A 12,500-nucleotide genomic window follows, 5' to 3' on the forward strand; every position below is an offset into this window, starting at 1 on the left:
ACTGTGTAGATGCACCTTACAAATTTGACATGAAATACAGGTGCAGACCCAATCCTTGGAACCATATAACAGGAAACATCCTTGCCTGGCGTTCTGCTGGGCTGGGATTCGATTGTGATTAAGCTTGATAATTTTTTGTCGTGTCTGCAACCTCATCATCCTTGTGAGCTAATGGTAGGGTGTTTGGGGGAGCCTATAGGTGTACCTGCGGAGTCATCAGCAGCCATTGCCTAGCCCTCCCTGCTCCTAACTTGTGTGGAGAGGGATATCTTAAATTGATCATATGTATATATGGTCAGTCTCTAGGGCACTATCAATGTCCCTTGTCTCTGCCATTCATGAGAAACCTTCAAACCCCAACACTTAAAGAAACATTCCCTTCCTTCTACAGGTATCTCCAGGAATACGAGCAAGTGTCGGCCGAGGGCGTCGCTACTGACGAAGGTATCATGGAAAGACTCGCCGGGAACCCGGTCCACGCTTTCCATCTCATGAAGAGACTGACGGTTGACTGGCGTCACATTGAAGATCAGGCCAAGAAGGATTATTGGATAAGTTAGTTACCCAGAAGGGTATATGTTTTATCTCAGTTTGCTGTTTTTCTTTGTTGGACTGAAAACAAAATCATGGATTGACTTTTAGATAATTAAGCTCACTCAAGCAGTTAGTATACGAGTCAATCAGACATTCAATCAATCATTTAGTTATCAAATGAATCAATAAGTTATTAGCCACTCAGTCAGTCAGTCATTCTAGAAGTTTGTGTATGACTCAACCAATAAGTAAGTCAATCAATCAGTCAGACATTCAGTCCACTACTCATTTACCAGATGAATCAGTAAGCCAGTCAATCAGTTACCGAATGAATAAGTCAGTTAGTCAATCAATCACCAAATGAATCAATCAGTCAGTCAATCAGTCCACCATTCAATTAACGAATTAATCCATCAGTCAGTTAGTATATAAGCCAATAAGACAGTCATTCAAGCAGTTTGTATATAAGTCAGTCAGTCAATCATTCAGTTAGCAAATAAATCAACCAATCAGCCAGTTAGTATGCAAGCCAATCAGTCAGTGAGTCAAGCAGTTAGCATATAAGTCAATCATTCAGCCAGTCAGTCAACCATTCAGTTAGCAAATTAAGGAATCAATCAGCCAGTTAATATAAAAACTAATCAATCAGTAAGTCAGTTGACAAAGGATCAGTCATTCAGTCAGTTAGTTAGCATATAAATAAATCAATCATCCAGTTAGTATGTAAATCAATCAATCAGTTAACTAGCTAGTATGTCAATAAGTCAGTCAGTTATTTTTAGATGACGAAATCAAAGCAGAGATGTATCCTAATGACAACATTCGTATTCCTAACCTAAACTTCCTCGGCAGATGTTGTAGAAGCCATGGGTGGTGGAGTCGGGGGACGTGGTGGTTTGAGTGTGAGGCTCCCTGCGGAAGAAGACCTCCATGGAGCCGCTCAGGCCCTTGTAAGGCTCCACGATGTTTATAACCTTAACATGACCCAACTCGTGAGGGGAAACGTTTGGGGTGTGCAGAGTTTTGCCGGTAAGGATATTTCGTTTTTATAACGATTATCATACGAGTAGTTATAGTAACATTATTGGTAATGACAATAGTCATTATAAACTTGAGTGTATAATAATAATAATAATAATAATAATAATAATAATAATAATAATAATAACAACAATAATAATAATAATAATAATAAATACACAAAGACTAAGAAAAACAAATTAGAATATTCCCTAAAAAGCAAAAGATTACTTAAGAAACGTACGAGAGAGAGAGAGAGAGAGAGAGAGAGAGAGAGAGAGAGAGAGAGAGAGAGAGATCGAAATAATGGAATCCCCATTGTTTTATCTAACTTAATAAAAATATAGATTTAGGTTAATATGCTATTATAGTACCGTTTTTAATTTTAAAAAACCCACAAAAGAACAAAATTGATCCTAACCATTACTCAAAATTCAGAGCTGACTGCCCAAGACTGCCTCTACATGGGCAAACACTCCTTCAATATGGGTATGTACCCACGTGCCATCCAGTGGTTCGAGGAGGCCTACACCTTGGCAGGGCATGAGGGAAACGTCACCGTGACCCAAGACCAGGTCAATATGTTCCTGAACACGGCCATAAAGGCGGTAAGTAGAGAGACTTTTTTTTCGATGTCCGTATTCAGCCCAAACGTGAAGTAAGGCAGGAAAAGAAAGTGATAAGGATGTCTGCAAAGCTTTTAAAACACATACAGAGAGAGAGAGAAACTACAGTATAGGGTCTATAACAATGATATCTTTATTTAAACTAATGACAGTAACGTGGATAAAACTTTTCATTTCAAAGATTTCGTGTTTGATAATTTTCTAATCATGTTTGTGTATCACGAAAGTCAAGATCTACTATAACTTAGTAAATAAAGGTGTCAGTTTTGTCTAAAAAAAATTTAAATTTTTTAAGACCGGGTTTTCAGTAAGGAAAAACACTTCGATTTAAACATCACAGAATTTTCTTTACCTTAAATGTCATCAATAAGGAGACTTTCTCTTACGACATCGTATGCCTCAGCTATGAAGAATTTCCCATGCCCATTATGAAAGAATTTGAATACGACATTTTGAATGACTGGAGTTTGGGTTCAAATATATGTCTGCTAAAAATATTGAATTTTGATGAAATTATTCTCACATAGGCTAAGAATGATCAAGAATTTACTCTGAATTTTGGCCTTTGGAGAAATCTCTCCACATTGAATGGCAAAAACCTGAAGAATTCGTTCTGAACGGAAATGAACGTTTTAAAAAATCCCTACGTAAATGTTAGGAATTTACAGAAATCCTACGTCTTAAATTAAAAAAAAAATAGTTAAACGATTAATTTTGCGTTGAATGAAAGAAATCTAAAAACTCAATGTATATTTAAACACAGATATTTGGATAAAATACTTTGCTTAAATATTGATAATTTTGATAACTGCCACCGTCCTAAATATCAAAAAGGAAAAAAAATCACTACCGTTAATCTCAGATATTTGAAGAAATCTAAATAGACTGGAATGAGGTCAATCTATCTACTGTCAAATCATCATGATTTCTACCACATTTGTTTCAGTATGACGAAAGCACCCTTACTCGACCTGAGCTGGGTCATTCTGTTACGATGCCCTTAGAGAAGAAGAGCGAGACCCAAGTCACACAGTACCGCTTGGGCAACGACTTGACCCCGCAGGAGGACGCTCATAATTTCCAAGCTCTCTGTCGTGGTGAAAAGTTGCTTGTGAGTTGACTCATGCTTTCAGATTTTTGGTTTTTTTGTTTATTTTTCGTTTCAGCAACACTTTATTTTTTTATTTTTTTTTTTTTTTTTTAATATGGCAAGGACGTTAACCTGTTAAACCATTCACTTTTATCTTGGACTGGAACCCATGCATAAACGACAAATTTCCTAATGAAATTAAAGTTTGATTCCACTTGCTTTAATTTGGTTTCAACATTTTTTATTTTTAATATGACAAGACCCTTAACCTATATTATTCCCTTCATTTTCATCCGGGACTAGAACCCTCGCAAGAACAAAATAAAATTCTTAATGGCATTAACGTTTGATTACACAGCTCAGATCTTTACTCTCCTAAACTGACATCGGTTTATTCAAATAATTCATTTCCTTACTCTAGTATCAGATTGATACCAATATTTTAATTCATTATTCCTAGCAAGAAAAATATTTGTTATCAGTTTTATTCTCATAATTCAATTCCGTAATCCATGACTGTGAGATGTCTGGAATCAGATTGATCCAAATAAATTAATTCTTTATCCCCAGAAACATATGTATTTTGCGTCAGTTTGATTCCAATGATTCAATTTCTTATCCCTAGAGATGAAATTTCTTATCAACTGACAGTTAAATATTCGGTGTCAGCTTGATGACAAATATTAATTCCTTATCCTCATACAGATATATATTCAGTGTCATCTTTACTCCAATGATTAAATTCCTTATCCCCAGAAAGATAAATATTGTGTCAGTTTGATCCTAATAGTCCAATTCCTTGTCCTCAAAAAGATGAATATTTTGTGTCCGGTTGATCCTAATGATTCAATTCCTTATCCCCATAAAGATAAATATTTTGTGTTAGATATATCCTAATGTTGCAATTCTTTATCTCCACAAAGATAAATATTCGGTGTCAGATTTATCCCAATGTTTTAATTCCTTATCCCCACGAAGATGAATATTCGGTGTTAGATTTATCCCAATGTTGCAATTCCTTATCCCCACAAAGATAAATATTCGGTGTTAGATTTATCCCAATGTTGCAATTCCTTATCCCCACAAAGATAAATATTCGGTGTTAGATTTATCCCAATGTTTCAGTTCCTTATCCCCACAAAGATAAACATTCGGTGTTAGATTTATCCCAATGTTGGAATTCTTTATCCCCACAAAGATAAATATTCGGTATCAGATTTATCCCAATGTTTTAATTCCTTATCCCCACGAAGATAAATATTCGGTGTTGGATTTATCCCAATGTTTCAATTCCTTATCCCCGCAAAGATAGATATTCGGTGTCAGATTTATCCCAATGTTTTAATTCCTTATCCCCGCAAAGATAAATATTCGGTGTTGGATTTATCCCAATGTTGCAATTCCTTATCCCCACAAAGATAAATATTCGGTGTTGGATTTATCCCAATGTTTCAATTCCTTATCCCCGCAAAGATAGATATTCGGTGTCAGATTTATCCCAATGTTTTAATTCCTTATCCCACGAAGATAAATATTCGGTGTTGGATTTATCCCAATGTTTCAATTCCTTATCCCCGCAAAGATAGATATTCGGTGTCAGATTTATCCCAATGTTTTAATTCCTTATCCCCACGAAGATAAATATTCGGTGTTGGATTTATCCCAATGTTTCAATTCCTTATCCCCGCAAAGATAGATATTCGGTGTCAGATTTATCCCAATGTTTTAATTCCTTATCCCCACGAAGATAAATATTCGGTGTTGGATTTATCCCAATGTTTCAATTCCTTATCCCCGCAAAGATAGATATTCGGTGTTAGATTTATCCCAATGTTTCAATTCCTTATCCCCGCAAAGATAAATATTCGGTGTTGGATTTATCCCAATGTTTCAATTCCTTATCCCCGCAAAGATAGATATTCGGTGTTAGATTTATCCCAATGTTTCAATTCCTTATCCCCGCAAAGATAGATATTCGGTGTTAGATTTATCCCAATGTTTCAATTCCTTATCCCCGCAAAGATAGATATTCGGTGTTAGATTTATCCCAATGTTTCAATTCCTTATCCCCACGAAGATAAATATTCGGTGTTGGATTTATCCCAATGTTTCAATTCCTTATCCCCGCAAAGATAGATATTCGGTGTTAGATTTATCCCAATGTTTCAATTCCTTATCCCCGCAAAGATAGATATTCGGTGTTAGATTTATCCCAATGTTTCAATTCCTTATCCCCACAAAGATAAATATTCGGTGTTGGATTTATCCCAATGTTTCAATTCCTTATCCCCGCAAAGATAGATATTCGGTGTCAGATTTATCCCAATGTTTTAATTCCTTATCCCCGCAAAGATAGATATTCGGTGTTAGATTTATCCCAATGTTTTAATTCCTTATCCCCACGAAGATAAATATTCGGTGTTGGATTTATCCCAATGTTTCAATTCCTTATCCCCGCAAAGATAGATATTCGGTGTCAGATTTATCCCAATGTTTTAATTCCTTATCCCCGCAAAGATAGATATTCGGTGTTAGATTTATCCCAATGTTTTAATTCCTTATCCCCACGAAGATAAATATTCGGTGTTGGATTTATCCCAATGTTTCAATTCCTTATCCCCGCAAAGATAGATATTCGGTGTTAGATTTATCCCAATGTTTCAATTCCTTATCCCCGCAAAGATAAATATTCGGTGTTGGATTTATCCCAATGTTTCAATTCCTTATCCCCGCAAAGATAGATATTCGGTATCAGATTTATCCCAATGTTTTAATTCCTTATCCCCACGAAGATAAATATTCGGTGTTGGATTTATCCCAATGTTTCAATTCCTTATCCCCGCAAAGATAGATATTCGGTGTCAGATTTATCCCAATGTTTTAATTCCTTATCCCCGCAAAGATAGATATTCGGTGTTAGATTTATCCCAATGTTTTAATTCCTTATCCCCACGAAGATAAATATTCGGTGTTGGATTTATCCCAATGTTTCAATTCCTTATCCCCGCAAAGATAGATATTCGGTGTTAGATTTATCCCAATGTTTCAATTCCTTATCCCCGCAAAGATAAATATTCGGTGTTGGATTTATCCCAATGTTTCAATTCCTTATCCCCGCAAAGATAGATATTCGGTGTTAGATTTATCCCAATGTTTCAATTCCTTATCCCCGCAAAGATAGATATTCGGTGTTAGATTTATCCCAATGTTTCAATTCCTTATCCCCGCAAAGATAGATATTCGGTGTTAGATTTATCCCAATGTTTCAATTCCTTATCCCCGCAAAGATAGATATTCGGTGTTAGATTTATCCCAATGTTTCAATTCCTTATCCCCACGAAGATAAATATTCGGTGTTGGATTTATCCCAATGTTTCAATTCCTTATCCCCGCAAAGATAGATATTCGGTGTTAGATTTATCCCAATGTTTCAATTCCTTATCCCCGCAAAGATAGATATTCGGTGTTAGATTTATCCCAATGTTTCAATTCCTTATCCCCACAAAGATAAATATTCGGTGTTAGATTTATCCCAATGTTGCAATTCCTTATCCCCACAAAGATAAATATTCGGTGTTAGATTTATCCCAATGTTTCAATTCCTTATCCCCACAAAGATAAATATTCGGTGTTAGATTTATCCCAATGTTTCAATTCCTTATCCCCACAAAGATAAATATTCGGTGTTAGATTTATCCCAATGTTGCAATTCCTTATCCCCACAAAGATAAATATTCGGTGTTAGATTTATCCCAATGTTTCAATTCCTTATCCCCACAAAGATTAATATTCGGTGTTAGATTTATCCCAATGTTTCAATTCCTTATCCCCGCAAAGATAGATATTCGGTGTTAGATTTATCCCAATGTTTCAATTCCTTATCCCCACGAAGATAAATATTCGGTGTTGGATTTATCCCAATGTTTCAATTCCTTATCCCCGCAAAGATAGATATTCGGTGTCAGACTTATCCTAATGTTTCAATTCTTTATCCCCACAAAAGTAAATATTCAGTGTTAGATTCATCCCAACAATTCAATTCCTTATCTCACAAAGATAAATATTTTACGTTAGATTTATCTCAATGTTTCAATTCCTTATCCCCACAAAGATAAATATTCGGTGTCAGATTTATCCCAATGTTTCAATTCCTTATCCCCACAAAGATAAATATTCGGTGTCAGATTTATCTCAATGTTTCAATTCTTAATCCCCAGAACGATAAATATTCGGTGTCAGATTTATCTCAATGTTTCAATTCTTAATCCCCAGAACGATAAATATTCGGTGTCAGATTTATCTCAATGTTTCAATTCTTAATCCCCAGAACGATAAATATTCGGTGTCAGATTTATCTCAATGTTTCAATTCTTAATCCCCAGAACGATAAATATTCGGTGTCAGATTTATCCCAATGTTTCAATTCTTAATCTCCAGAAGATAAATATTCGGTGTCAGATTTATCAAAATGTTTCAATTCTTAATCCCCAGAACGATAAATATTCGGCGTCAGCTTGATTTCAACAATTCATTTCCTCATCCTCAGAACGACAGTTACCTGGCGTCTCTAACCTGCTTCTACGACCACCGGAACCAACCCTACTTCTTCCTAATGCCTGTCAAAGTGGAGATGCACCACAGGCAGCCTGACCTGCTCACCTTCCACGAAGCCATAAGCGAATTTGAAATCAACCATATTAAGAGCATTGCCAAACCTATGGTAAGAAACGGAATGAATTATCACTTCTGTTTGTCACAGAGTTATTCTTGTTTGTCGAATCATTGTAATAGCTACATACATAACAATGAAAATACGTCCATGACTATTAAATCATTGTTATCATAAGATATTTTGGAAGAAAAATAAACGTATTTTTTTCTAGTTTATAAGAATGGATGGTAGTGATACTGTAGTAAATTCAATTATCACTGAGAAACAAAGAATTTTAGAAACTTACCTCAATTATGTAAAAGTACAGAGCTAAAAATCTTTTAATAAATTTTCGAGAGTCCAAATAGCATGAGAAACTAATTTCTTATAAGTAAACTTAAATGTATTTTCAAACGTTTATTTGTTGATGAGTATAACCTGAATATACTTATATTATGCAATTAAAATTACATTAGCATGGTATAAAATTAAATATTCTATATCATCTACCCTTCATCTGTTAATTTCAGCTTGCACGAGCTATGGTTCAGGGACAGCAAGGCAAAGGAAATACAATAAGCAACACTCGTACTTCAAAGGTAGGGGAAACTATAATAATCTAGTCTACCCTATAAAAACAATATTTTCATTTTCTTTACTTCAGAAAACACGCTATAAAGCATTGTACTTAAAACCATATACTTTTAACCTAAACTCAACTGACTTGACATAATCTATTGCCGATTTCTTTCACTTGTTATCGTCTTACTGACGTCGAGTATTACAATGAAAAATTATAAATCTATGAGTTTAAGATTAGAATTTATTGATACATTAAAATACCAAATAAAAATTTATCTTTATAAGACCTCAAAACGCGATATTTGTGCTTACCAGTTGGTTCAAACACCTTATGTGAAAAAGAAAATCGTTATTCGACTAAGCTACGGTTGGTCGTTCTATTTTCACTTAAATATTCATGGGAAAAACACCTCTCTCTCTCTCTCTTGAATTTTATTACTAAAATTTCGGTAATTTTGAATATAACCCCTAGCATCGGTACGAATACTGTACTTGAAATGATTACGAAAATATGCAAGTGACATAGATTTAATTCCTGATTTATGTGGTAACGGGTATTGTTGGTAAAAATTATGAAATTTTCCCATTCTTTATCTTCAATAATTTAGAAATTGTTACTGTAGATCTTGCTAATTTTGTATATGGTACATTTAATTCAGTGAGAATTTCCCCCAGTTTATTCAGTAATGTATTTTACTATAATGTTTAGATGAAAATCAAATCTATGTGCTGGTTAAGTAGTACATTCATCTACAGCAACTAGCATCCATACCAAACACATTGTCTACCCTTTGAAGCACTGCATCATCTATGGAGGTACAGTAATGGATTTTTTTTTTTTTATTTTCATGTCTCCTGGTGTGTACTAAATGTAATTATTAATTTAACATACCAGTATATGTATGAGTGACACTGACGTTTTAATCAGGCTATATTTTTTGAATGAATATAAACCGAGTTGTCAATTTAGAAACGATAAGTTATATTCTAAATTGCTGAACTATTTAAGATCAAATTGAGGAGAAACGGCCTATAGAAACACACATTTAAAAGAATATAACCAATGCATTCGTAACTGACAACTCAGAACGATCATGATGCAAAAAAAGAAGTTTAAAAACACCTGTCACAATACCCAAGGTTGAGTTCTGCTTCCCATTAGTCGGGAATCAAATATATATATATATATATATATATATATATATATATATATATATATATATATATATATATATATATATATATATATATATATATATATATATATATATATATCTTATTGTCATGAACATTCCAAGGGTGAAAAATAGCAATTCAAATGAAAATTTCTAGAACATTAGTGGAGTTTATACAATTTACGACCCATTAAAATACTTGGGGAATCATCAGAAATAGAATTTATCTTGTTATGCATCAATGTATTAAAGCTTAAAGGTCGCACATGAATGGCAGTGACAATGTACTGGCAGAATAAGGCCCTAGAGACTGAACATATATACATATCATCAGTGCCCCAGTCCACTCTCCCCGCAAGCTAGGACCAGGAAGGGCCAGGCAATGGTTACTGATGACTCGGCAGGTAGACCTATAGACTCCCCCCAAACCATAGCTCACAAAGATGGTGGGGTTGCATACACTACAAGAAACTATCGAGATTGAGTGTTCCTCGAATCCCAATCCAGCAGAACGCGAGACAGGGATGTTGCAATAGGCTACCACTAAATAAACACTGAGGAACCTGTTGATAAGACTATTTTGTCGGAAGTTCAATTATGAATTGTTATGAATATAAATAAACAAAACATAAACATTCACCAACACATCAGAGAAATAATCTCTTCAAGTGAATGAAACATGACTTCTAAACACGTTCATGAAATATACTCTACAGTATTCCTCGACTTAGTGAATTTTATACGATTATTTTCATTAATAAAATAATCCAAAATAATTTTGCTTTCACAGGTTGGATGGTTAGACGATACAATGGATTTCATTATCCATAAAGTGAACAGGAGAGTGGAAATGATCACAGGACTCTCTACCAACGTAGGAGCCGACGACGCAGAGTTAATGCAAGTGTCCAACTACGGTATTGGTGGCCACTACAATCCACATCACGATTACCTACTTGTAGACAAGACGGAAGACGAGGTAAAGGGGCCCTGAGATTTCTTTTTAGAAATATTTTGGTTTTTAGGAAAGGGGGTTGAACATTAATGTCTGTGTTTGAGATAGGACTCGGTTTTACAGGAAATAGAATATCAGCTTTTATTTTGTAAACAGAACACTGATTTATTATAGTACAAACTATCAATTTAACATAGATTTTTTTTTGTTTTAATACAAGACATAAGTATATCTTCACAACTGAAGTTTAATTATCTTATATTTATCACAGCTGGATTAACATTCATATGCATCATTTGAAATATTAATTTACTCAGTGGATTAACATTCACATACATCATTTGAAATTCTACTTTACAATGTTATCTATACTAACATATAGACTGTAAGTTAGCATATAAGAGATGCTGACTTTCGGATGGGAGATATAGATATGTACAGTTTTAGGGTTGGCAGAATTACATAATGTAACTCAAGTGAGAAGTCCAAGTTTAATAATTTCACTTATGTGTGAGGAAATAAAACGCGTGCACACACAAACATATATATATATATATATATATATATATATATATATATATATATATATATATATATATATATATATATATATATATAAAATTTATGAATATTTCTTTTTTACATTCAGCTACGATTCAACATCCATCCCAGGGAACTAGTAATGGGAGATCGCATCGCCACATTCATGTTTTACGTGAGTATCATTTCCATCACAGCCAAAGCATTGACAAGTCATAAATAATGAGTCGATAAGTATATAATATGCTTCTTTTATAAGACGTATTTTCTTAATTTAGTTTGACCAGCCAACAGGAAACTCTCTCTCTCTCTCTCTCTCTCTCTCTCTCTCTCTCTCTCTCTCTCTCTCTCTCTCTCTCTCTCTCTCTCTCTCTCTCTCTCTCTCTCGTTTTTTGTAATGTACTATTATTTTGGAATATCCTCTTTGCTTTTATATTCCCCTTTTTCTTAGCCTATATGCCAAAAGAAAAAAAAAAACTTTGCTTCCCTTCCCCTAATCTAATACCACATCACTACTTTTATTTTCTACACAGCTGAGTGACGTCACGAGAGGCGGAGCTACAGCCTTCCCACGCCTAGGCACTGCCGTGTGGCCTTCAAAAGGATCTGCAGCATTTTGGTATAATCTTAAAAAATCAGGAGCAGGGGATACCTCGACGCTTCACGGAGCCTGTCCTGTGGTCCACGGGTCGAAATGGGGTGAGCATTTCACTGTGACCTCCCTTTTCTGAACAAAATTGGTATTTATATCTGTGAGAGCAGTTTGAATATTGGATTTCCATAGAGATATAACTCTCTCTCTCTCTCTCTCTCTCTCTCTCTCTCTCTCTCTCTCTCTCTCTCTCTCTCTCTCTCTCTCTCTCTCTCTTTTGCGTATGCGAGTTGGATTTTGTGAAATCTTGCTTTGCTAGTTAATGGTATACAGCCATTTCTCATTAAGAAAAAAAAAAAAAAAAAAAAAACTCAAGAGTCCATGGCCCTTATCCATACCCACACCAAACTCCTATAGACAGACAATAAATTATTCTTGCATATGGAAACACGCGCGGGCACGCACGCACACTAATACATTTTTATATTTGGATTGTGTTTTACGAAAGCTTATTTACATACCAATACTCTACAGGGCTTTTGAACAACTAAACAAACAACTACAGTAATAAATGATAGTAATAACAATGATACTCATAATAATATTATATTCTCCACTTGCAGTTAGCAACAAATGGATCAGGGAACGAGGCCAGTTCCTGAGACGTGGATGTGGGCTCCATCCGGATGAGTAGAAAGATAAGAGTGACCAGAATGATCAGAAGGACCAGCTTTC

At 34.8% G+C, this 12,500-nt stretch overlaps 1 protein-coding gene across 1 annotated transcript in view; it reads left to right on the forward strand.

Annotated features, from left to right (window-relative positions):
* Nucleotides 1-397: 397 nt before the first annotated feature.
* Nucleotides 398-12,500, forward strand: part of LOC137616142 (prolyl 4-hydroxylase subunit alpha-2-like) — a 12,610-nt gene continuing 507 nt past the window's right edge. The window contains exons 1-10 of the mRNA XM_068345816.1: nucleotides 398-555; nucleotides 1,387-1,563; nucleotides 1,993-2,162; nucleotides 3,127-3,291; nucleotides 7,817-7,990; nucleotides 8,452-8,520; nucleotides 10,469-10,657; nucleotides 11,283-11,348; nucleotides 11,707-11,872; nucleotides 12,389-12,500. The exon at nucleotides 12,389-12,500 is cut by the window's right edge and continues 507 nt beyond it. Of these exons, the coding sequence (XP_068201917.1) occupies nucleotides 450-555; nucleotides 1,387-1,563; nucleotides 1,993-2,162; nucleotides 3,127-3,291; nucleotides 7,817-7,990; nucleotides 8,452-8,520; nucleotides 10,469-10,657; nucleotides 11,283-11,348; nucleotides 11,707-11,872; nucleotides 12,389-12,459 (1,353 nt within the window). The 5' untranslated portion in view covers nucleotides 398-449 and the 3' untranslated portion in view covers nucleotides 12,460-12,500. The remainder of the gene's footprint in view (nucleotides 556-1,386; nucleotides 1,564-1,992; nucleotides 2,163-3,126; nucleotides 3,292-7,816; nucleotides 7,991-8,451; nucleotides 8,521-10,468; nucleotides 10,658-11,282; nucleotides 11,349-11,706; nucleotides 11,873-12,388) is intronic.

The sequence above is a fragment of the Palaemon carinicauda genome, chromosome 22 (assembly GCF_036898095.1).
Source record: "Palaemon carinicauda isolate YSFRI2023 chromosome 22, ASM3689809v2, whole genome shotgun sequence".
NCBI classification, from domain to species: domain Eukaryota; kingdom Metazoa; phylum Arthropoda; class Malacostraca; order Decapoda; family Palaemonidae; genus Palaemon; species Palaemon carinicauda.